Here is a 19,754-nt window from a genome sequence, read left to right as displayed (position 1 = left end):
TTCCGGAACGTGCGGAATGTAGTTCACGGTTACTTGATGTCCACGTCTGCTAATCCTGTGATTTCTGGATCTGTCTCCGTCAACTTGTCTTTCATCACGGGCTGTGAGTTCCAGCCCCATTGCCTGTCCAGTCATCTTTCATCAGATGCCAGCTGTCATGATTTTTATTTTGTCAGGTGTTGGCTGCTCTTCACCTCTGTTCTGGGGCACATTTCAGTTGTATGGAGATAGTTGATGCTTTCGAGGCCTATTTAAGTGTGGTCTCCTGCTGCAACCGTGGTGTTCAATTGTCCCCACAGCCGAGGCAGCATCTGGCAGGTTTTCTGCCCGAGGTCCCGTCCCTGTGGGGCTTTCTCACCGTGGCTGCAGGGAACAGGGCTGTTCCAGGCCGGGGTGAGCTGTGGGGACTGTCCCTCCCTGGTCAGTGCTCAGCAAGGCTCTCAGAGAAGCCTCGGCTCTCCCGGGCCCTCCATCCTTCAGAGGCCACCTGCCTGGGGCCCCTGTAATCCCCACACTCTGTCAGATTCTGGGGTTTCCCTCCCCAGCGCTGCCGCCTGGAAAGTCCAGGCAGTGAGCCGGGCCTTGGCGGGCTCGTGGGGGTCCCGCACTGCCATCACCCAGTGTGTGAAGGTGGTGGTTGCCCGTGTAGTAAAGACCAGTCTAGGCGGGGCGGGGCGGGAACCCCCGTGCCGCTGGGTCCTCGTGGGCTCTGGACGCTGGGCTGGGTTTTGGGGCTCTTCCTGCATCTGGGGCTCACTTTGTTTGCTCTTCCTTATCTAGCCGTTTAACAGAATTTCGTAATTGTGAAATCCAGTGTTTCGCTCTTTGCTTTTTGTGCCGTCCCTGAAGTCGTCAGACAATTCTTCTATCTTTTCTGTCGATCTCCAACCCACCCAGAGCAGTTCCTTTCTCCCCGGGGTCAGTGTGGACCCGAGGTGCTCTGCCTGACCCTGTCAGCGGTGAGCCCTGCGTATCTGTGTAGGCCTGTTTCTCGACTCCTGCTGGTCCACTGGCTGCCACCCTTGGATGAATTCTGCGTTCTTCCTTTCCAGCGTTACGGTGGTCTAACCGACGCTGTCATAAAGGGTTAACGAGCATCCGTCTGATTGGATGTACATGGATATTGTGAGAATTACTGACCTGTCTAGTCAGTGAACTTGCCCATTATTTCACCAGCATCTGTGTTTTAAACTTAGGGGTGAGCACACTTAGGTTCTACTGTTGAGAGTTAACCCGTGGCCACATTTTTGGCTGTTTCTAGTGTTGCTAATGTTGTTATTAGTCAAACATCCACTCCATGTGATCATAAGATAAGATGATATTGTAAGATACTACGAAAAACCCAAACAAACTTTCTGGCCAACTCAGCAGCACCCTCAGTTTGCTTAAGAGTATACACCTCTCCCTGGGTCAGTGCAGGCGCAGAGCTGGGAGTTCGTGTTCACGGCTGCAGTGCTTGATATTTTCGTTCCTCTCTGGCACCTGAATTGAGCAGTTGGTTATGTTATAACTGAAGCTTCAGTGATAACTTTGGCTGACCTTGCTCTCTCTCTCTCTCTCTCCTGAAAGTATTTGAATCGTTTGTGGACTATGTGGCGGTAGAACAGCTGGACGGTGACAATAAATACGACGCCGGGGAGCACGGCCTGCAGGTAACTGAGACTGTGGGCTGGTGTCCCCTCCAGCCCTTGCACTCCATGTTCAGACCCCTCGCTTTCCCGCCAGCTGGAGACCCACCAAGGGTCTGTCCACACGCTGCTGTTGTGGAGCACGCAGAAGGGTCGTGTTTCTCAGTCTGGACGAGACAGCAGAGAGCTGGTCGTGTCGCTGATGCAGGGTTGGGGATGCCGTGGGCAGGAGGTGGCCGAGCCTCCTGTGGATCGGAGGCGGGACCATCACCCGCCTCCCCTACCCCTCCCACTCCATCCAGCGCTGCCCCTGACCTCACCGCATCCTCCGACTCAGAACGCTGCTGTCTCCCGGGCACAAGGAGAGCCGCTCAGTCACCGAGACTCCCTTTTTGGTGGCTGCTGGCAATGGTGCTTTGCCTTTCTTCTTTGCTGGTTTTCTGAGAACCCTGACTTCCAGCATGAGGAGCGCATTTCTCTTGTTTGTTGCACAAGCGCTGTGTCCCTGCCTCTTTGCCACACGGCCTTGCAGGAACTCTGCGGAGCACTGAGGGTGTGACCCAACCACAGTCTGCAGTCACAGGGCGTGGCCTGTGGCCTGTGCAGGCTGCAGGTCAGGGTGCTCGGTGGATCAGCAGCGTCCACGTGGGTCCAGCCACCCAGCCTCGTAATCTCAGCTGACTGACTCAGCTAATTCCTGAGTGTTTCAGACTGTCCTGTGTTTACCACGCTTGCTAATACAGTGTGTGCGCGAGTGAACCTGTGTTGCAGTGGGTCACAGACCTGCTGTCCTGCTGGGTCAGGCCACTCGGGGTGCTGGGGTGTAGATCAGTAAGTCTCTTAGGGAACATGCTGCTGGATATGCTTAGGAAACACGAGTCACAAGAACCGCCCTAATCCACACTGAATGTTTTGGGGTCTGGGTGAGCAATATGTATATTAGAATCAGAGTTTCTGGAGACAGTGGGCAAGAAACAAGATCCTTCTGTTGTTCTCCTGAGTGGCACTAAAACCATGCTGTTCCTTTGCGTGGCAGTAGGTTCCTGGTTTTTGGTTTTCTTCCCAGAATTGCCCTTTTCTCTGAATACAAGAATGTACATCAGAGAACATTGCCACATAGGTGTGGCTGCTCGTGGACACCTGTTCCTCCAGGTGGGCATTTCCTCACCGGTCTTGGAAGTAAGGTTCACAGCTCAGAAGGAAGGCCTGATGACCTGGTGGCGGCTGGATTTGGCCAAGGCTGCTTTTTAGTGAGGCTAAGGTGGAGCGGAGGCGGGGGCTGGGCAGAGGCCATGCCAGCAGGCAGGGGACCTTGCTGTTAGCAAGAGGGGGTGTGTTCAGAAGTGGTCAGTGACCGCCCTGGGGAAGGGCGGCGCTCACAGGCTGTTCTCTGAGCCCCGACCACGCCCTTCTCTTCCGTTTGATTTTCTCACACTTCTCCAGAATTGCAGTGTCTACTGACTGTGTTGCTAGGGCAGTAAGTGACTGCGCCTCGGTTGCCTTCCCCGTCCCCGGGCAATAAGATAGCATGATGCAGTCTGAGAGGAGATCTCCCACGTAGGGCATTTAAAGGCCCCTGTACCTGTCTCCCCAGCAGACGTCCCCCCTGTGTTCCCATCCTGCTGTGAAATGGTATCGCTTTGGTGGCTGGGAGAAGTAACCGGAGGCGAACTAAACCTGGTTTCTTCTTCAACGTTTAGGAGGCAGAAAAAGGAGTGAAATTCCTGACATTGCCACCAGTGTTACATCTGCAACTGATGCGATTTATGTATGATCCTCAGACGGACCAAAACATCAAGATCAATGATAGGTAATGTAGAGGGCTGTGAGAGGTAGGATGTGCCCAGCGTCCTGATGCGGGGGGCTAGTCTCGCTGCCATGTTAAAGTCTGTCTGTCCTTGGTCTCCTCTCTTGTTAGGTTCCCGCCCTACCGAGGTGTCCCGAGAACTTTTCTGGGGGTGGGGGGCGGTGCACTGGGAGGCTGTGAGCATGTGGGATCTTCCCCGACCAGGGAACAAACCCGTGCACCCTGCATTAGGAGTGCGGAGTCCCAGCCACTGGGCCGCCAGGGAAGTCTGATCTGCCCTTTTGAAGGGATGGCTTCAGGGGCTGCAAACCCATGTCTCCTGCTCAGGGAGCCCCTTGGTCCACCCTCAGGCAGATGACGCCCCAGGGAGGGTGCTTTCTGCTGCCCAGGCTCTGCTTGCCCTAGAAGTGGGGCTTGATATCCCTGTATTGCTTTACCTAGGATTCTCCAGTGGTTTGTTATCTCTGGGTTCGTATTGACTTGCAGAATGTGCCAGACTGGTCAGGGGTGCTGGTGTAGGTGGGTGTGCTCCCCCCACTGCTCCATGTGTTTTCTAGACCCTTCAAGCACCTGTAAAAGATTGGTGCCCCACACAGCTTCGTCTGGTTCAGCAGACAGAACTTGGAGCGGTGACTTTGTACCCCTTGGTCAGAGGGTACAGCCTGACAATAACCGGCCTCCTGGACATTGGCCAGTCACCCCCAGACTTGGGGGAGGGCGCGGCTCTACCACATCGCCTGCAGCAGCCGGGCCTGCTAGCCTGTCCTTGCCCCTCACCATGAGCCCTGAGACGGTGGAGCTCGCCGACCAGCGGCTTGCAGGCCCATCCAACCTGCCGAGCTTCATTGGGCCCTCACCTCGGTTTTCGTCCTGGTTTTATTGGAATCAGTTGCCGACATTTTTTCACGCCGTGAGCTGTCACGTGGAAGTCCTGCTTCTTGGCCTCTGACGGGCAGGACGTTGTGTGGTGCCGGCCCTGGGTCCCTGACGGCAGTGTGGGGCCGGCTCTGCCTCCCACCGCAGTCCTCCCAGAGACACCCGCCTCCTAGAAAAGGCAGTGTGTTCTGTCGTAACACCCTGGAATTGGGGAAGTCCGATAGGTGTATCGGTACTCTGCAGGCATTTTTCTCAAATCAGGCCTCAGATTTTTGTCATCTGAAGGAGTTCTGGGGAGCTTGCATGTCAAATGCCCTGCCCTCTCCACGGAACAAGGGGCCAGGGAATTAGAGGGCCTGGTAGCAAATAAAACCTTAAGGTGAAGTGTCTCACCAGAAGTGAAACCTAGATTTCTTGTTAAATGTTTTGTTTTGTTTTTAAATAGGTTTGAATTTCCTGAACAGTTACCACTTGATGAATTTTTGCAAAAAACTGATCCTAAAGACCCTGCAAATTACATTCTTCATGCAGTCCTGGTTCACAGTGGAGATAATCATGGTGGACATTATGTGGTTTATCTCAACCCCAAAGGGGATGGCAAAGTAAGTATGTGTCAGGGGGTCGGGTGGTTGGGAGGCTGTGTGGGAATTCAGTGATGCTTCAGGCTTGGCCTTGGCAGCCAAAGATTCCTTCTTGGCCTCTGATGTGTCTGCACGTTCTGATCTGAGTTAACTGCTGATACTTTCAAAGTGGATTTAAGTTGTGATCGTCCTTTTTATATACATCTTAGTATTGGACGTTGGGACCTGACAGGATCCCTTTCCGTCTGACAGTTATCATCTGTGGCCCTCGAGGGTGGGGCAGCGACCGATGCGTGTCCCCGCTAGTGCCGTGCATAATGAATGCTCTGGCTTTGCCTCGCTCACGTGGATCTCATCACGTGGCCTTCATCAGGCGGAGCAGATGAGGGTCTGGGGGTCTGTGTCCAGGCCCAGCGAGAAACAGCAGGTCGAGCCCTGCTAGCTCACGTAGGAGGGGGTCTGATGGAGGGGGCCCCCGTGGCCAGGTGCAGAACCTGCAGCCGTAGGCGTTATTGCCCGGTGGGCTGAGATGGAGCCTGAGCTGAAGCCGCACTGGTATCTGAGCACCTTGTAAGAACTGCCTGTGGGTGGATGTCAGCAGTTTGCCCGGAGTTTGGGACGAGGAAGGCGAGAGTGCTGGCAGGATTCTGCGGGTCGCCCGCGGCAGAGGAGGTGTTTGAGGGAAACGCTGCCGCCTCCTGCCACGCGCCTGACCCCTGTCGCCCCCGCCGCAGTGGTGTAAGTTTGACGACGACGTGGTGTCCAGGTGCACGAAGGAGGAGGCCATCGAGCACAACTACGGGGGCCACGACGACGACCTGTCCGTGCGGCACTGCACCAACGCCTACATGCTGGTCTACATCCGCGAGTCCAAGCTCAGTGAGTGCGCGGGGGGACCTGCCCTCGCTGGGCCGCACCCCTCCCGGCCGGGGGGCGGAGTAGCATCACCCTGAGGGATGGCTTTGTTTGTGCCGGCCCAACGCACAGAGGTGAAGGCAGGTGCCTTTGTCCCCAGGTGAGGTGTTACAAGCTGTCACCGACCAGGACATCCCTCAGCAGTTGGTGGAACGATTGCAGGAGGAGAAGAGGATTGAGGCGCAGAAGCGGAAGGAGCGGCAGGAGGCCCATCTCTACATGCAAGTGCAGGTCAGCCTCCGGCCGGCGTAGCCACTCTGCAGACCCGGGGCTCCCTCCTGAGCACGGGTGCCCCGTGAGCACGCAGCCGAGGGGACGCTCGGGCCAGTCCCCTGACCGTTGGGAGTATTCTTTCCAGTTCGGGGGGCAGCTTAGATGGGAGAGGTACTCAAGCTGCCGGACAGGGCGGCTGTGTGCGAGCGTTCATCAAACAGGCAGGGGACCAGAGAACAGCGGGTGAGCAGGGCCTTGTTGAGGGGGCCAGGCCGGGAGAGTGCTGTCAGGGGAGGGCAAGGGCTGATTTTGGTTTATGATTTAGTTGCCATTAGAAAACAGGAAGTTGTATCAAGTTGAAAGGTACATGTGCATCCGGCTTTATAATTGGGAATTTTCTCACCCAGGTGAACTTGCAATTGAAGCTTATGGATGAGTTTAGAATGGCTGCATGGAAATACAGGGTTTGGTCTTTTCTAAATAAATGAATATCTGATTTCATGCTTGGTCATTGGGGGTTTCTCTGCGTGGGTCTTCTGAAGAAGGCAAAGGACGAGTCGCTCTTGCTCTTGGCGTTGGAACCTTGGCTTCTGTCTGCATGGCCTGGTTCTGTTCTGCCTTTTGGGTGTAAACCCTGTCCTGTGTTTCCACGCCTCTTGGCAGATCGTCGCAGAGGACCAGTTTTGTGGCCATCAAGGGAACGATATGTATGATGAAGAAAAAGTGAGATACACTGTGTTCAAAGTGCTGAAAAACTCCTCGCTTTCGGAGTTTGTCCAGAACCTCTCTCAGACCATGGTGAGTGCGTGCCCCTGCGCGTGGTCCTCTCCCTCCTCCACCCCCAGGCATGGGCAATCACCCCCAGCCCGGGGGTGGGCCGGGTGCTGCTGGGCTCCTTCCCTTCCGCTCTGCCCTCAGCGGCTCCCCTGCCGCCTGCGCACCGCCACCCACACCCGCGGGGAGAGGGGTCAGCATCACTCCCCCTTCTAATCATAGAACCATCACCTTGATCCCAAATTAAACTACAAAGTGATTGTGCTTCAATTAATTGAACTGTGGATACTTCCAGGGGTTCCCGCAAGATCAGATTCGGTTGTGGCCCATGCAGGCGAGGAGCAACGGCACCAAGCGGCCGGCCATGCTGGACAACGAGGCCGACGGCAGCAAGACGGTGAGCACGGCTGGGCCAGGCTGGGCGTGCGCAGTGCCCGCCACGTGCCCTGCCGTGTTGCCTGTGGTCCGGTGGCGCGGGGTTGGACTTGTCAGTTACTCGAGTCTCTCACCCTCAGCCATTTAAGTCTCCTAAACCCGGCCTCTCTCTTGGAAATAGATGATTGAGCTCAGTGATAATGAAAACCCCTGGACGATATTCCTGGAAACAGTTGATCCAGAGCTAGCTGCTAGTGGAGCCACGCTACCCAAGTTTGATAAAGATCGTAAGTGCCCCCCTCGCCCAGCCTGGCACCCCCAGGGGCGGAATTAAGAGTCCTGGACCATCGTTCAAAACACAGGGCTAAGCGTTTTCTCGCAAAGAAATCTCACTGGTCCCCAGAATGCTCGTTAATATCTCTGTGGTCAGGTCAGGTGAGACTGACTGGGCTGTAGCTGGCAGGCGAGGAGAAGGTGGCAGCCACGTGTTGTGGGTCATGTTCCCTGCTCTGCACGTGACAGACGGGATGGAGCAGGGTCACTGTCAAGGGCTGGCAGTAAATACTTGGCACTTTGTGGGCCGTGACCCTCTGCCTGCCATCGAAGCAGCCAGGTGGCCACAGAGGTTAGGCACGGGAACCCTGCTGCAGCACAGCTTTATTTGCAGACAGGTGGGTCTGAGCATGCTCTTTTGTATTGCTTCAAGTGCTCACTTGTCTGGCAAAAACACAGACACAGCCCTGAACAGGTATACCCTGGTAGCTAGTGAGTATCTGGTCTCAAAACTAGGTTTCCTACGTTCTCTGCACTTACTCTCGTCTTTGCTGCTTCAAATGCAGCGCTTCCGTGGGTTTGATGCTTGAAATGACGCTGCAGTCCTGGGCTCAGCCCTAAGAACCCTCCTGGCGTGCAGTAACTGTCGGTGCTCCAGCTGTCGCCTCAGTTGTCACTAAAGCTGACTGCGGATGTTTGTTAGCGTTGCACTGGTCCCAGCAAAGCCTGTTTGTTAACCTTGCAGATGATGTGATGTTATTTTTGAAGATGTACGATCCCAAAACACGGAGCTTGAATTACTGTGGGCATATCTACACACCAATATCCTGTAAAATACGTAAGTCCGGCTGCGGTCGCCTTCTGAGCGGGTTTTGCTCAAGTCGCCACGTGTCGCAGCCTTGGATTCTTCATTTTTCTTGAACCCAGGTGACTTGCTCCCGGTTATGTGTGACAGAGCAGGATTTATCCAGGATACTAGCCTTATCCTCTATGAGGTTTGGATCCTTATTTTTCTGTAATCCTCACGTCCGTGTTGGTTTGGGAAGGATGGCTCTTGTCTGTGTGGCTCCCCCTGAATTGGCATTGTGAAGACCACAGCCAAGTGGGGTGGTGTCAAGTCAGGATTCTCTCTGTCCTCGTCTGACTTTCCCTTCTGTGGGGTCCATGATTATTATTATTAAAAATGTAGAGCTAATGGAATTGGGTGTAGAGAAAGGACATACAGTGTGTGGCCACATTAAACATTGGACAGGTGTTGCATTATAACCGTACTGTTTCTTTCACTGCAGGAAGTTAAACCGAATTTAACAGAGAGAATTCAGGACTATGATGTGTCTCTTGACAAAGCCCTCGATGAGCTAATGGATGGTGACATTATAGTGTTTCAGAAGTACGTACCCTTTGAAGGGTTTTTCTCTCTTTGCACAAAGATCCGAAGTCCTGGAACCAGAAAACAGATCACCTCTAGACCCTGAGTCACGTTTTGTTTGATGTTGGCAGTGTGTTGACCACAGCTGGCCTCTTCTTGAGTTTGGGCATCAGGGGTGGTGAGCTTTTTCCTCACTGGATGCTTTTAGTTTCTAAAGATGGCGACAGTGAGCATTATAACTCTTTGCAGGGGACAGAGGTCTTTATGGAATAGCAAAAGTGTTGTCTTTTCCTAAAAACATGAAATTCCTTAGCCTGCACCTACTCGGGTAATCACTTGAGTCTCTCTGCATGAGAGCCAGCAGGTGTGTGGTCTGAAGGCATCCTGGTGACATAGCCGGGCTCCTGAGGCCTTCTGGCGGGGTAGGACAGTCCTGGACCCTGGCCACGGGGAGGCCGCCAAACATGGGGGCGAGAGTGGGGCAGCAGACTTCTCCTTAAGGGCCAGGCAGTGAGGATTGTAGGTTTAGTGGTGACCCTCTCCCTTTGAAGGAAAGTGCCAGCCCACCAAGCCCTGGTCAGGGAAGAGACCCTACACAGCCGGCAGGGTGGGCCCCACCGTGCCCCCCGAGTCCTCTCCCTTGTCCAGAGGGTACCTTTCTGTCTCGGGAGTGAGCTCAGGAGCGGAAAGCAACTGCCCTGTGCCGCTCAGGGCACACCTTCTGTCTGCGGTCCCTTTTTCCTGGTGGCCAGGCAGGCTCCCAGCTTCGGGAAACACTGGCCTGAGTTCAGATCCGCAGCACTCAGTGCCGCTGTGGCGTGGGAGAGGATGCCTTTTTAAAACAAATGAGCAGTGAACCTCGGGCTGTCCTTCGATCGTCTGTGTTTCTCCCCTTCCCCAGGGATGACCCTGAAAATGATAATAGTGAATTGCCCACTGCAAAGGAATACTTCCGGGACCTCTACCACCGTGTCGATGTGATTTTCTGTGATAAAACGATCCCCAATGATCCTGGATTCGTGGTGACACTGTCAAATAGGATGAATTATTTCCAGGTATTGGATCGAACACTCTTCCCTTCAGATTCCACACCAGGAAGACTAGGTTCTTAAGTTAAAACTCTCTTGCCAGTGAGGCTGTGTGGTGGATGTGGTTCTGGGGGAGGAGCTACCGTCCGCTGTCTAAGGAAGCTCCTGCTCCCAGCTGGTTGGTGCTGAAGGTGCCGGGGACCAGGAGCAGTTTCCCCCTGACTCCCCCGCCCCCAGCCGCGGCCAGAGCCTCCTCCAGATCCTCTGTACCCCCGGCATAAGGTGCTTTCAGAGATCATAATTTTAACAGCAACTTTGCTTCAGTTATAATACACCAAGTGTGAGCTATTAAAATAATAGTTTAAAGAAAACACATCTATAGACCTCCCCATTAAAAGTGAAAAGTGCTTTTAAAGGTTTTCTTTCTCAGATATGCTGTTCCCATGGAGACATACTAAGAAGTCTAGTTTATTCCTGTTAATAGTGAGTTTCTGGGGCATTTAACTTCAGCAGCTTATGCCCTATTGCTTAAGGACGTTGAGCAGTTAGTCAGCGCTGAGTGTATAGGCTGGGCTCCGTCTGCTCCGCGGATGGAAGCCCCACTCTCTGCTTCCCCCAGGTGGCAAAGACGGTCGCTCAGAGGCTCAACACCGACCCGATGCTGCTGCAGTTCTTCAAGTCTCAAGGGTGAGCCGCATGCGCAGACGCCGCCGCCCGGTCCTGGCCGCCTGCTCGCCGCAGCGCGTCCGTTAGCCGGAGCCCCTGACGTGGCCCACCGCTGGCCGCCTCGCCTTGCCTGGTCTCAGACCACGCTGCTGCAAGCTCAGGATAGCTGGCAGCCTCGTTTAAAGCCTGCCTTACTCTGAAGACCACATGCCTCCCCTCCCATGTGTCTGGCTGGGCCCGTCCCAGCCGGGCCTCCGTGTACCGTGCAGAGACGTTCACGAGTGACAGGCGCAGGGACAGGACTCGGGGATGGGGGTCACATGTCAGGGCGAGGGGGCAGGGCAGAGGTTTGCTTTGATGCTCATTCACGGGTGTTTGTTTTAGGCAAATAAACAAGCCTTGTATTGATGTACTGCTTTCTTGTGTAGTTACAGGGATGGCCCAGGTAATCCTCTTAGGCATAATTATGAAGGTACTTTAAGAGATCTGCTGCAGTTCTTCAAGCCCAGACAACCTAAGAAACTGTACTACCAGCAGGTACGAGCCCAGGCTAATGCACCGCGGGTCAGAGAGAGGAGGCTTGAGCCTCTGTTGGGACGGGTCTAAGATGCCTTTCTCTTTTTTTAACAGCTTAAGATGAAAATCACAGACTTTGAGAACAGGCGAAGTTTTAAGTGTATATGGTTAAACAGCCAGTTTAGGGAAGAGGTAGGTATTTTCGTGGTATGAGATTTTATTTTTATTGTGGCTTATTGTTTCTCAGGCCTTGAAAAACTCCTGGTAACAGGGTCAAAGGGCTTCCCTGGTGGCTCAGCAGGAAAAGAATCTGCCTGCAATGCAGGATACCTGGGTTTTGATCCCTGAGTCAGGAAGATCCCCTGGAGGAGGGCATGGCAGCCCACTCCAGTCTTCTTGCCTGGAGAATCCCATGGACAGAGGAGCCTGGTGGGCTACAGTCCATGGGGTCACAGAGAGTTGGACACAACTGAACCAACTAAATAAGCCCTTGACAACTAAAACAACCAAAGAAAGCTTATAAGCCGCAGTGTGTATTAGAGCCCCTGCCCCAGAGTCTGAGAACTGGATGGGAGCTGGGGTGAGCTCTGCCCTCCCCGCCCCGGGGCTGCAGCGGAGCGATGGTGTGCCAGAGTCGGGGACTGTGGTCACCGTCGGGGGCCTGGATGCTCGGCCTTGGGGCCGACGGCCTCTCCTCTGGCACCTCGCAGGCCCCCCGCCCTGTGTTAGGTGGCTCTTCTTGAAGGTCAGAACCCTAGCTGTCCACCTCTCTGGCCCCACCGGGTGGAGAGGAGCCTGGACCACAGGCCATCAGAGTTGTCACCCGTGCACCGAGGTCGGGTGGAGGAGACAGCGTCCACCCTGGGCCTTGTCCTCTGTCTCAGTGTTGAGAACTGGACAGGCTCTTAGTGACCGTTCCAGGGGAGAAATTCCTGAGGAGCTGTCCTGGGAACCGCGAGCTTTTTGCCTCAACATGGCCTTTGATGGACGCACGGCAGTGCGGGGCGGGTCCAGGCTGGGCAGACGGTCTGCATGAAGGTTGGTGGGGAGGTGCCGGCGCTGACTGCACAGGCCCCACTTGTGTCATGGTTCCCCTAAAGCTGTGATCTTGTCATTTCTTAGGAAATAACACTATATCCAGACAAGCACGGGTGTGTCCGGGACCTGTTAGAGGAATGTAAAAAGGCTGTGGAGCTCGGCGAGAAAGCATCAGGGAAACTTAGGCGAGTATTTCCCGAAGGTGGAGGTGGGGGTAGCCCCAGCCCGACCCCACCGTCACTACCCACCCGCCACCCCACCACTCCCCTCCCCCCGACGAATCATCACCGCACTCAGCTTTGCTATCTGTCCTTGGCAGCAGTTTTCTAAAATATTTCACAGCTTTTCGCCCGTCTTCCCTCCCTGACTCTTGACACTAATTAGCAGCAATGAAAAGGGAGATTCAGGCAGAAAAAGCCAAGCAGAGGAAGAGTGAACTCAAGCAGAAAGATCAGCTGAAACGGGAAAACTTGTGCTTTGCTTGTGTCTGAGAAATCGGGTCGCCGCTCCTCCGTTTGTCTTGTGTTCGGGCCGAGGGAAGAAGCACCAGATTTGATGATCAGTTTTTATTTCCGAGAGTTGGGTGCTGTTCTTACCACCTTGTCTTCCGGGCAGCACGGAGGATGAAACAGTCCTTCAGGCTATTGGTCCCCACAGTGTTTTCTTTGCAAAATTAACGGAAGAATGAGGCCTCTATTATCTAATGAGTGAGAAGAATATCCCAAACCCTGCTTAGTCTGGAACCACTGCAGGAAAGGTCTGCACAGGCCCCTCCCCGGCCCTGGCCCTGACCGCAGGGTCCACTTCAGACTGTCCTTACCACGCTTTCCGAGGGGACCCCCCGGCCAGTGTTCTGTCTGCTCCCCACGGATACCTGCTTCTGACACGTCAGATCTTCATAAGGACAAGCAGATCTGCATAACTTTGTAATAAAGCCCTTGTAGAAAACCATTTGTTGGTTTTTTTCCCCATGAGTTTGTATAGTTTATTTTCTTCCTTGCTTTGCACAGGCTGCTAGAAATTGTAAGCTACAAAATTATTGGTGTGCATCAAGAAGATGAACTATTAGAATGTTTATCTCCTGCAACGAGTCGAACGTTTCGAATAGAGGTGCGTGTCCTCTGACTGGGGTGGGGGCTGGGGAAGTCGGGGTTGCTGTGACCTGACGGGAGGTGGGGGCCGCAGCTTGTTCAGGTAGCACAGTGACTCTCAGAACGTGCTGCCATCCCTGGGGTTAATTCTTCCAGGTTTTGAAAATTTAAATGTTGGTACAGTAGACTTGCCCCAAAAGCTACTGTTTGAAGTGTCCCCTTCATTTGGTGACATGAGTGTGTTCATATTGTTGGACAGTGGTCACTGCTGTCCATCTGCCCCCAAGGCCTCCCCCCTGCCGACTCCCAATTCCTCTCTTGTTCACCCTTAGAAATTGATTTCAAAGGGGGATCACCAAGCGCGTCTAGTCAGGAACCTGGGCCCTGTTAATTGTAAAGTGGCTTAGATTGCCGCAGTAGCTGGAGTTCATCATTTGGTCTCTTAAAACCTGGTGTTTTCTTTGAGGTTGAGGTCTTCTGACTTTAAATCCTCATCATTCTTACGAGCCCCTAAGGTGACCTTGTGGCAAAAATCTGCCCTCACTTCCTTGCTGGAAGAGCAAGTCAAGGGTTCGGAATTAAAACGTGCAGTGCTGTGTTGGCCTTAGCTGAACATCTGTCCACTCCATGTGTCCCCAGGAAATACCTTTGGACCAGGTAGATATCGACAAGGAGAACGAGATGCTCATCACGGTGGCTCATTTCCACAAGGAGGTGTTTGGGACGTTCGGGATCCCGTTCTTGCTGAGGATACACCAGGTGAGGTGTCCTTCTGCTGGCCAGCCAGGTGCTCCGGGTCAGCCCCACTCAGCCAGGGACTCCAGCCCCTGCGGCCGCACAGGCGGGCATGAGCCGTGTGAGCACACGCACCCTTTGTCATCCACAGGGCGAGCATTTCAGAGAAGTGATGAAGCGGATTCAGAGTCTGCTGGACATCCAGGAAAAGGAGTTTGAAAAGGTACACACTTCTTGGATGTCGGCGAGTCATTTGTCGGGTGGAAGGCTAAAGTCCTGACTGCTTTTTTGCCAGAGGTGTGAGTTTCCCCACTGTTTGCAATAACGGAGTTTTCGGTTTTTGTCTGTCAGTTTAAATTTGCAATTGTGATGATGGGCCGACATCAGTACATAAACGAAGATGAGTATGAAGTAAACTTGAAAGACTTTGAACCTCAGCCTGGTAAGAGCACTCCCGCAGAGACGCAGGTCGTCAGGGTCCAGGAGGCAGGTGGCCCCGGGTTCGAGGACCAGGCCCCCCATTCCTGGCTGCGGAGTGAGTCTCGTTCTCGTCCTCCGCGGAGCAGGGAGGCACAGCGGCCTGCCTCCGGTGGCCTTGGCGGGCGTCACAGGACGGCGAGGGGGTGGCAGGGGCCCTTGACGGTGCCGCGCGGGGTCCCGGCTGCCCGGGAGGCCCCTTGGCCTCTCCTGACCGCAGGGCCCGAGCGCTGGCTCCGCGATCTGACCATCCGCTCTCCCCGCCAGGTAACATGTCTCACCCCCGGCCGTGGCTCGGGCTCGACCACTTCAACAAAGCCCCGAAGAGGAGTCGCTACACGTACCTTGAAAAGGCCATCAAAATCCATAACTGACTTCCTCCCTGGCGGGCGGGCGAGCGGACCGCGGTGGGTGTGCCCCTTACCAACAGCCGAGAACTCTGGTGCGCGAGCACCACCCCATGTCTTCAGCAAGAGGATTTGCTGCTGGTGTTAATTTTATTTTGTTGAGGCTGTTCAGTTTGGCTTCTCTGTATCTATTGATTGCCCTTTTTGAGAAAAATGAAGGTGTTTTTATAAAGCTTGGATGCCAATGAGAGTTATTTTACGGTGACCACGATGCCAGGTGCTGTCAGCGTGTCGGGGAGCGGCCGGCGGGCGCGGCGCTGGGCGGGCGCGGCTGACCCCCTCCGCGGGGCCCAGCCGCCAGCCCGCAGCTAGGAAGTCTTCTGTTAGGCTCGTCTGACGTCTTTTCCTCAGTTATACTTTCAATGACCTTTTGTGCATCTGTAAAGGCGAAACAGAAACTCACAACCTAATAAATAGCGCTCTTTCCTTCACTGGTGTCCTGTCGCCCCTTCCTGGGTCTCCCCAGCTGCCTGGGTCTTTCCAATAAACTCGCCTCCCTTCCGTCAGCCCCTGCGTCCCACAGCCCGTTTGCAGAGCGGATGCACCGAATACAGGCTTGACCAGACACTTTGGGGTCTTTTTATTCAATTGAAAAAAAAAACACTGTTCAAATCCAATTAAGGTGTACTATGCTGCCTCTGGGCAAACCTAATGATCTCAAGAGTTCATTCGAGCAGGTGAAAAAATTATAAATAGACTCGTCTCCTTCAAATGGGACAGACGGAACCAACAAAGGAGGGCCTTTTAGCTAAGAGGGTATGCCCACTGGTGTTTGCAAGCTGTTGACTTTGTATAAAAAAAAGTAAAAAAAAAAAAAAAGGTAAATAAAAAAAGAGCAAAAAAAAAAAGGAAAAATGAGATTGTATATTTAATGAATGAACATGTACAATTGACCACGGGGAGGAGGTGGTGGCTTTTGTCGGGTGACTGAGTGGCCCCCGCTGATGTCGACGTTCATCGTGTGTGGTTTTCTTTCAGTCCGGCCGTTTCCTTTGGAGCTGACGCCAGCCGCGTGTCTAGTTTTGAGTGCAGTAAAATAGAATCAGCAGATCACACTTAGTTTTCATCCTTTTCCAGTATTTTTTTGTTTGTTTCTGTAGCAGCAGTGTACACCAACTCTTCCTGTATATTGCCTTTTTGCTGGAAAATGTTGTATGTTGAATAAAATTTTCTATAAAAATGGTAATTCAGTGAGTTGACGTGGAAGTGGAGGGAGCCATCAGCTCTCCTTGCAGGTAGGCCCGGGGAACCTTTTATCACTCCACGGCAAGGTTTCGGGGGTTCTTGCCTTCTCCTCCTGTTGAAGCTTCAGAGATGAAGGTTTTCCAGGCAGGAGTCGAGTACATTAAGATGACCATAATTCGGGAATGGCCGAAGGCGTGGTCCGGGGGAGGTGGCCTCGCATCCCCCCCTGACGCAGCGTGTCCGTGGGCTGCTCTCCACCTGGAGGAGGGCCATCCTGCCTGGGTCCCCATAGTGACCATAGACGGCGCTGTCTTCCTGCAGAAAGTCACTCCCTGGGTGCGCGACTTTGAATGTTTATTAAAGTATTGGGTTCTTTTGTTTTTTTTAGGTTTTGGCCAAGGATAGATTATAGGCTTGGGTCACTGAAACTCCCAAGTTCTTAAAAGGCTTATATCAAAGGCCATTTCACAGTGTGGGCGGTCAGCACATACTATGTGTGATTATCTTCCATTCCCTCCCAGCCACAGCCTTGAGTCCAAGTTCATAAAACCGATGGGGGCTGCCGGGATGGGGCTGAACCTGAAAAGAACCCCTCACCTGGGGATCCCATAACCACGGTGTAACGTTCTTGAGGGGCTGGAGGTTCCTGTTGCTACCAGAAGCTGTACCATGGGAGAAAGGGTCTCCTTGGTTAGAGGAACAGACTGTTTGCAAACATCCATTTCAAATGTCAAGGTTGAACTGTAGATCCCTGTTGTGGGGTGGGTGATACTGGCATTTCTTGGAGTAGGAAATGGCAACCTACTCCAGGATTCTTTCCTGCAAAATTCTATGGACAGAGGAGCCTGGTGGGCTACAGTCCATGGGGTCGCAAAGAGTCAGACAGGACTTGAGCAACTGAGCACGTGCTGGCATTTCTGCCAGGTTAGGCCTTGGTGTTCTGACCACTCACTGCTCAATAGAACGACCTAAGTGGCGTCGGGGGGCAGGGGATGAGATGCTCCGTGGCCCTGCCCAGGAAGAGAGCCATGCACCCACCCCAGTGTCCACTGAGTATCTGACATGTGGCTGAAGTAGCAGAGAGTTTTCATCACTGATTTTTTAAAAATTTATTTGGCTGAGTCAGGTATTGGCTGTGACACGCAGGATCTTTCAATGTGGCGCAGGCTTATTTCCCCGGTGGTGGTGGTGGTTTAGTCAGTAAGTCGTGTCCAACTCTTCCAACCCCATGGGCTGTAGCCCACCAGGCTCCTCTCTGCATGGGGTTCTCCAGGCCAGAATGCTGGAGAGGGTTGCCATTTCATTCTCCAGGGAATCTTCCCAGCCCAGAGATGGAACCTTGGTCTTCTGCATTGCAGGCAGATATTTTACCCACTGAGCCACCAGGGGACGATCAAGCCAGAGTCCCTGGTACTGCAAGGCGGTTTCTTGACCGCTGGACCACCAGGGAAGTCCCTGGTTTAGTTGTAAATGGCCACATGTGACTTGAGGCGTCCCGACCACATTGTCCTCGCTTTGGGTGGTGGTAAAGTGATGAGTTCCCTCGAGCCGTCTTGAGTTAGTACATAAAGCCCTCATTAGTGTGTGAGTTTTCTTGACCTTCTCATTAGAGGAAGCCATGGGGGCATCCATGGGCATGGTGGGAACCAAGTGAAATAAAGGCCTGATTCCCCAAGGTCCCTCATGCCCTCTGTTAACTTCTAATGAGGCCTGGAAGCCGGGGAGCGGGCTGATCAGAGTGGGGTCTGCACTTTCAGAGGCAGGGTCCCTTCTCAGCCGAGCTCTGAGAGGCCGCTGACCCGCCGGGGTTGGAGGGGGGCGGGCAGGCACCACAGTAGAGGGATCCCGGGTGGGGTGTGTGTGCTAAGACTCATTTGTGTCCAACTCTGACACTATGGACTGTAGCCCTCCAGGCCCCTCTGTCCATGGGGTTCTCCAGACAAGAACACTGGAGTGGGTTGCCATTTCCTACTCCAAGAAATGCCAGTATCACCCACCCCACAACAGGGATTGAACCCGCATCTCAGGTCTCCTGCATTGGCAGGTGGATTCTTTACCACTAGCGCCACCTGGGAAGCCCCGTTCACAGCAAGATGGAGCCAATTTTTGATACATGTGCCCACTGCAGTATCCTTGCTTGGAGAATCCTGTGGACAGAGGAGCCTGGCGGGCTCCATAGCGTCACAAAGAGTCAGACACGACTGAAGCGAGTCAGCTCTCATGCAGAGTTCATGAGATTCTGTGGGAGGGAACCCGCACTCAGAGCCTGGTGGAGCTTTGCACCACGGCAGAGAGGCGGCCCCTCATCCGTTCAGACCCAGCACTTCGCGGGTTGGGGCTGCTGTCGGGCTGGTTTGTTCCATCCGCGCTGGGCAGGCGGTGGATACACGGGATGGCAGCGCGGCCGCGCTTGGCTCTCCCGACCCTGCGGCACCTCTGGCAGGAAGCCGCGGGAGGCATCCCCAGTGCCTCCCACCCTGGGCCCCTCAGTCTGCCCCTGTGTTGGGGTGGGCGTGTTCTTTGTCTCGTCTCTGGGGGGCCGTGTGGTTGGGAAAACCAGAGCAAGCGTCCTGATAACGGCTGTCAGCCCTGAGCACAGCATGGGCCAGCAAGGAGACATCTGGCCGCCCCTAGTGACCAGGACAGGGAGTAAATGAAACCCCCGGGCTGGGCACGCAGGACCTGCTGAGTGCAGAACCAGCCTTGAGACCCACACTCACTGCCGCCCCTTTCTGAGTGCTGGCCTCCCTGCTGGAAGGAGGGGAACCCCACTTTAAGATGAGAGTTTTGGGAGAAAGAAGGGCTGGGCCAACCTCCTCCACCTCCCCCAGCCCAAGCCCCGGCCCCTCCTGGCCAGCCCCAGAGTTCGGTTCAGATGAAGGAGGAGCCTGGGGAAGCCTCGGGGAGAATGGGGTCCTCCATGTGCCCCAGCCTGGGTCTACAGTGAGGTCTGGGGACCCAGAACCGAGGCCTCGGACATCAAGGGTGGGACTTGCCTGGTGGTCCAGTGGTTAGGAATCCACCTGGCCGTGCTGAGGATGCGGGTTCAATCCCTGGTTCTGGGACTGAGATCCTACATGCCTTGGAGCAGCTAAGGCCACACACGGCAACTAAGACCCAGTGCAGCCGAATAAATATTTTTTAAAAAGCAACAATAGAAAATAAACAGACTAAGAAGTGGGAATGGTGGTCTAGGTCAAGTTGTCCAAGGCAGCAAGTGAGGATGACGGGGACTTCAGGGGCTGGGCCAAGGGGACAGCCCGAAACCTGCTGAACCCACATCCTCTGCACAGATTTTGAAGCCGAAAAATCTGGATTTTTTTTTTAAGGTTGACACTGGGCATTCTGAGTCAGAGAGGCCTGGAGTGGCTCCCTGGGCTCACGGAGCACTGCTGGCAAGCTGGGCAGGGCCTCGTGGCTGGACCGTGGTGACTGAAGCAGGCTGATCAAGGAGGGTCCGGGACACCACCCACAGCCGTGGGACCGAATGCTCCTGCCCGTGGGCCTCTCTGGAGATCCGAGCAAAACCCGGCATGTTGCCTGATGGGCACAGGATCAGACCACCGGCTGGAGCTCTGCAGACGGGCCCAGGTCCTGGCCCGGTTCTGGCAGAGCCAGGCAGGCCCGGTGACTCCAGCCTGCCTGGCCTGGGTGCCTCTGCGGGGCTGTGGGCCTCCAAGCCAGAGATTGACCAAGTCCCAGGTCCACACCCTTTCCTCGGGGTCGTGATGCTGGTGAGCCTGCCTGGCCTCGCTGGCGGTCAGTACACACAGGTGGTCACCTTGGCGCCCCCCATCCTG

General features: G+C 54.3%; 1 protein-coding gene across 3 annotated transcripts in view; it reads left to right on the top strand.

The window, feature by feature from the left end:
* The window catches only part of USP7 (ubiquitin specific peptidase 7), a 52,182-nt gene extending 36,982 nt beyond the window's left edge, over positions 1-15,200 (top strand). For all 3 annotated transcript variants that reach the window (XM_070460655.1, XM_020892157.2, XM_020892178.2), the window contains 21 exons: positions 1,570-1,652; positions 3,329-3,438; positions 4,757-4,913; positions 5,627-5,771; positions 5,908-6,038; positions 6,684-6,818; positions 7,090-7,191; positions 7,351-7,456; positions 8,188-8,280; positions 8,370-8,437; positions 8,732-8,832; positions 9,713-9,866; positions 10,459-10,526; positions 10,934-11,042; positions 11,136-11,213; positions 12,144-12,244; positions 13,070-13,169; positions 13,790-13,909; positions 14,037-14,108; positions 14,237-14,327; positions 14,630-15,200. In XM_070460655.1, coding sequence (XP_070316756.1) covers positions 1,570-1,652; positions 3,329-3,438; positions 4,757-4,913; positions 5,627-5,771; positions 5,908-6,038; positions 6,684-6,818; positions 7,090-7,191; positions 7,351-7,456; positions 8,188-8,280; positions 8,370-8,437; positions 8,732-8,832; positions 9,713-9,866; positions 10,459-10,526; positions 10,934-11,042; positions 11,136-11,213; positions 12,144-12,244; positions 13,070-13,169; positions 13,790-13,909; positions 14,037-14,108; positions 14,237-14,327; positions 14,630-14,736 — 2,231 coding nt within the window. In that variant the 3' untranslated portion in view covers positions 14,737-15,200. The remainder of the gene's footprint in view (positions 1-1,569; positions 1,653-3,328; positions 3,439-4,756; positions 4,914-5,626; positions 5,772-5,907; positions 6,039-6,683; positions 6,819-7,089; positions 7,192-7,350; positions 7,457-8,187; positions 8,281-8,369; positions 8,438-8,731; positions 8,833-9,712; positions 9,867-10,458; positions 10,527-10,933; positions 11,043-11,135; positions 11,214-12,143; positions 12,245-13,069; positions 13,170-13,789; positions 13,910-14,036; positions 14,109-14,236; positions 14,328-14,629) is intronic.
* The last annotated feature ends 4,554 nt before the right edge of the window (positions 15,201-19,754 follow it).

The sequence above is a fragment of the Odocoileus virginianus genome, chromosome 33 (assembly GCF_023699985.2).
Source record: "Odocoileus virginianus isolate 20LAN1187 ecotype Illinois chromosome 33, Ovbor_1.2, whole genome shotgun sequence".
NCBI lineage: Eukaryota > Metazoa > Chordata > Mammalia > Artiodactyla > Cervidae > Odocoileus > Odocoileus virginianus.
The sequence above is the reverse complement of the archived record's forward strand: the minus strand, read 5'-3'. Positions and strand labels throughout refer to the sequence as shown.